At 37.3% G+C, this 4,558-nt stretch overlaps 1 protein-coding gene across 4 annotated transcripts in view; it reads right to left on the bottom strand.

Moving 5' to 3' along the window:
* The window catches only part of PHACTR4 (phosphatase and actin regulator 4), a 34,229-nt gene that overhangs the window by 4,309 nt on the left and 25,362 nt on the right, over nucleotides 1-4,558 (bottom strand). For all 4 annotated transcript variants that reach the window (XM_072421222.1, XM_072421238.1, XM_072421230.1 and 1 more), the window contains 5 exons: nucleotides 3,294-3,777; nucleotides 2,916-3,175; nucleotides 2,196-2,402; nucleotides 1,466-1,527; nucleotides 1,007-1,144 (listed from right to left, as the gene is read on the bottom strand). In XM_072421222.1, coding sequence (XP_072277323.1) covers nucleotides 1,007-1,144; nucleotides 1,466-1,527; nucleotides 2,196-2,402; nucleotides 2,916-3,175; nucleotides 3,294-3,777 — 1,151 coding nt within the window. The remainder of the gene's footprint in view (nucleotides 1-1,006; nucleotides 1,145-1,465; nucleotides 1,528-2,195; nucleotides 2,403-2,915; nucleotides 3,176-3,293; nucleotides 3,778-4,558) is intronic.

Here is a 4,558-nt window from a genome sequence, read left to right on the forward strand (position 1 = left end):
GAAGGAATTGCCCACACCAGCCCATGAAATAGCCTTTGAGTCAATTGTCCAATTACTTTTAAACCCCTGAAATGAAGTGATTGTGTAAAAAAGTAAATGTTTTAGTTCCTCACATTTTATGCAATCTTTTTGTTCAACCGACTGAATTAAAGCTGAAAGTCTGCAGTTCAACTGCATCTGAATTGTTTCATTTAAAATTATTTGTGGTAATGTACAGAACCAAAATGAGAAAAAAAGTTGTCTCTGTTCAAATATTTATGGACCTAACTGTATGTCTAGGGAATGCTGTAGGCAATAAATATATAAACTTTAACATATGTGAAATAAGGAGATTCAGCAAGGGGCGATTAGGAATCAGGGCTGTCAAGTAAATTTACCTGTGTAACCCTGATGTGTAGGTCCACCCTTTTCACTATAAATTCTTGGGAGGCCACTGGAAATCTTACACTAATGGCTTTATTGCTGTGTCAAGTTTCCAGTTATTTTTTTATTTCATATAAACTTTACTAGGTAAAGATAATGAATGAGTCTATGCAAACCCATGACTTTGTTTTTGATGGAGTAATGAAGCATTAAAATTCTGTGTACCAATAAGGCAATTTTCTTTTACTTCCTGTACCAGAGATGACACAGGAGGTAATTTCCCATGGCACTGTTCTCCCCAGGGAAAAGTTGAGACAAGTAACTCAAATTACTTTAGAAAGTGATTTTTACAGATTACCATCTCAAATTTATATATAAACCTTTTGAAATAGATGTTAGTAATGTAGAAACATTTTTTTTATCAAACTCAATATGTTGTTTTGGGTTTTCCTAGAGCCATATATTACCAGGAAGCCAAACTTTAACAATAGGCCCAGCTGTACATGGGTCTTTATATATGCAAGCTGACTGATGCTCGAGACTCTCATTATCATTTGAGCTGTTAGCCATATCAGGACTAACAGATGATATGATTGTGTTGTTAAATGCTATAGTGTCAGTACTGACTTGGTAGTGTCTTTACCTTATCAGCAGGGGTGAGCTTGGTCCAGGGTTTGTCAGCTCTTCGGTCATATTCATGAGCATCTGTTACTTCAACATACTCATTAAATCTAAGGATTTTTCTTTCCAGTAGTTCGGCCACTGTAGGTCTTTGACTGAGCTATATACAGAAACAAGGATCGTGAAAAATAACTTTACTTTTATTTCCACTGGTACCAAGTAATTAAAACTAAACAAACTTTAGAACTTTATCAAGTGCCTTTATAAGTAGCATAAAATTAGGAACAAAGTAAAATCACCTAAAGAATAATAAAAAAACAAGAACAACAAATAAAATGGTTGCTATTTGCAAAAAGCTCCACATTGGTTTAACATTTCATACATCACCACCAGAGTGTATAAGATTATCATGTCAAATAATTTTAAATAAACTCTGATAAGGGTTGAGAACAAGAACACTATATATTTTAACCATTAGTACCTTGCGTGTCAGTCTCCTCTTAATCTCACGTTTCTCTGCCAGCCGGTCTGCCTCATTTTTTTCTGTGAAATAATAATGTCTATTGTTATCCTAGAAGATTTGTAAACATTATCAAAACAGAAACTGTTAACTCTGAAAATATACTCTAAAAGGTATTAAAGCAACATATGCCCTAGTAAAAAGGCTGTGCACTCAAACTGATCCTTACACTGTCAACATAACATCTTGCAGAAAAGTGCAACAGCAAGAAAATGATTTTCATTGTGGAAACGGAGGGCAAAAATGGTAATTTATTGGATGTCTGTTTAAACTTTTGCCAGCTGCCTAATGCTTTCCAATGAACTATCATCATCTGCTGTCAATTGAACATATGCTACCATCATTTTACTTCCTGTTTTGTAATCCTTGGTCTTTCTGTAAGGTCTAAAGAAAATGTTCTTCATAAACCTAAAAAAAAATTAAATTTTAGCTGAAACTTTTTTTTTTTTTTTTTTTAAAGGCCCCTCTGGCTTGGCCTACAAAAGTTGCAACACTGCTTGATATATTGTGTTAATCCAGAGAGAACCTGATGAAACTGCTCATTAGACACATATTTTATAGTTACCATTTGGACTAGGCGTCATATCCCTCATCAAATCATCAAAACTGTTTATCTGGTTTCCTTTTTACCACTGTTTTCCTATTCTTTGCATAACATTAGGTTTGCATTGATTCTTACTCCCATACTCACGTTGCAAGATGTTTCGTTGCTCCAGCTCTTCTGCAGAGGGTCTCTGACTCAGTCTTCGATTAAGCTGTGAACCAATCTGTTGCCGGATTTGATTCCACTCTTCTCGACTCCGCTGAGGTAACTCTGTACTTGGGTCCTGAGAAATGCTTTTTCCACCAAGTTTCATTGCAAGAGTGTCCTTTCGTTTCACCTTATTAGCCAGGGAACCTAGAATAAAATTTAAAGTTAAATCATATAACAACATTAAACAACATGGTCAGGAGGAAAGTACTTTCACTGTAGCGCAGAGAAAAGCTAAACTCTGTCTGCCTCTGACGGTCAGCACTGAGTGTGTGCACTGAGGAACAAGAGTGTTCTGTCAAAAACCAGACCAATGTTCCATCAATCATGGAGGTCCCCTGGCTTTTCCAGGCAAGAAAAAGCTTTGAAAATGAATGATAGGAAGTCATATGACCCACTTTTTTCCTATATGGAGAGATCTCTGTTCTATTAAATAGAACAACCTTTGCTTCATTGGCTAAAAACCACAGGGAAATTTTTATGAAATAGAGGCGTCATGATGCATGGGTAGTATAAATATACTTTGTAATAAAATTTGCCACTTAGAGAAGATGACACCTAAAACTTGCCTACTAGTTGTAAAATGTTTAAATATGTGCAGTTAAAAATAAACATGAAAGAGCTGCTAGTAAGGATCCAATCCAATATTTTACAACTTACTTGTTTGTTCTTCTTCTTCATCTTCTTCATCCTCATCTTTGTACAATATAGGTCCCTCTGAATCACTATCACTGACGCCACCTTCTTCTTCTTCTTCCTCCTCCTGGACTGATGGAGGTATGTAGTTTGGTATTATAGTAACAGAAGGCACATCCCCAATATATACCCTGGAGGCATTAGAATCAGAGACGTCTGGAGGCAAATCATCTTCTTCAAGGCTCACCTCCTCCTCTTCATCATCATCATCATCATCATCAGGCCTAGAGAATAAAGAAAAAATTACAAAAGGCACCGACATGTCAGTTCTAAAAAACAAAAACAGAGGAAGAAGGGAAAAAGTCAAAAGTAAATCTTGTAATAAGTGGTAATGATACTCACACTTTGAGAAGTTCTATAGTGATAGGCAGAGATCTCACTCTGGTTCTCTCTTCACCTGTGTTCATCTCATTTGGAAGAAATAAAAGAGAATGTGCCCTCTGGCTATCATCCATGACAGGCAAAGGCTGAGGACTGCTGAGAGCCTGTTGAATGCGTATATGAAGGGGAAGAACTGGCACTGTAAGTTTGGTTTCCTCTTTTTCCCCTTCTTTCTCCTCCTTACTAGGGAGAGGAACTTGCACTGGTAAAGGATCCTCAGGGGGAGGGGGAGGCAAAACAGGAGCAGGAAGTGTTGGTGATGGCTGAGAAGGTGCCGGTAAAGTTTCATCAGCAGGTGGTGGTGGGATTGAGATTGAAGTAGTCTTTTCTCTGTTGCTGATAAAATCTGTAATTGGGGCAGGTCCTCGTTTTGCAGGAAGTGGAGGAGAGGGACGGGAGCCAACTGGTGTTAGTGTGTTTCCTGCCAGTGCCTGGCAAAGCTCCGCTAAAAGAAGGTAGAGGGTAAAAATAAAAGTAAAATTTAAAAACTATCCAGTAAATGAAAACAGGCTTTGTTTTTTTATATACTAAGAAAAGCATCATAAAGCATCAAGGGTAGGTCAGTGTACAGCACAGACAACCCAAAACACATGCTAAGTGTAGAAAGAACTTACTGCAAAAACAGCACAAAACATGCAAAATACAGCATATTGCACAAATACAATTTTGCAGAAAACAAATACAGCACACAACAGACAGCACAAAGTGCACACATAATTCCAAACACAAAAGATATACAGCACACAGAGGTTGAAAGTCGGCACATAGCTTAAAGAACGAACACAAAACAAAGTATACACAATACAGTGTGTAAATAGCACAAGAACTGCAGTAAGCAACAGGAAGTCATCTCAGTTGTTCCAGGAATGTGCACACTTTGTTAGTTTTTGAGTATAGTTGAATATACTATACAAAACATTTTATTGCAGAACAATGGTACATTGTAGTACTATGTTAGACATCAATTAATGCAGAAGGTTTTCAGCTTAGTGATATTACATTAAGTTATCCTTTTCTTTCTAATGATGCAAGCTTTTGGGTTACCTTAAATTTAAACTAAAGGCTATGTCTCTTCTGCATTAACCGTCCTGCCCAATTGCCATCTTTTGCACAGCTCAGCTGGGGCTGCCAGGGAAATCTGGCAATACCGGCTTCCGTTGTGCATTCTGAGACTGAATGATCTCCACACAGGAATTATGTCATCCCGGTACAGCCAACTGAGATTG

Source organism: Pyxicephalus adspersus, chromosome 1, assembly GCF_032062135.1.
Source record: "Pyxicephalus adspersus chromosome 1, UCB_Pads_2.0, whole genome shotgun sequence".
NCBI lineage: Eukaryota > Metazoa > Chordata > Amphibia > Anura > Pyxicephalidae > Pyxicephalus > Pyxicephalus adspersus.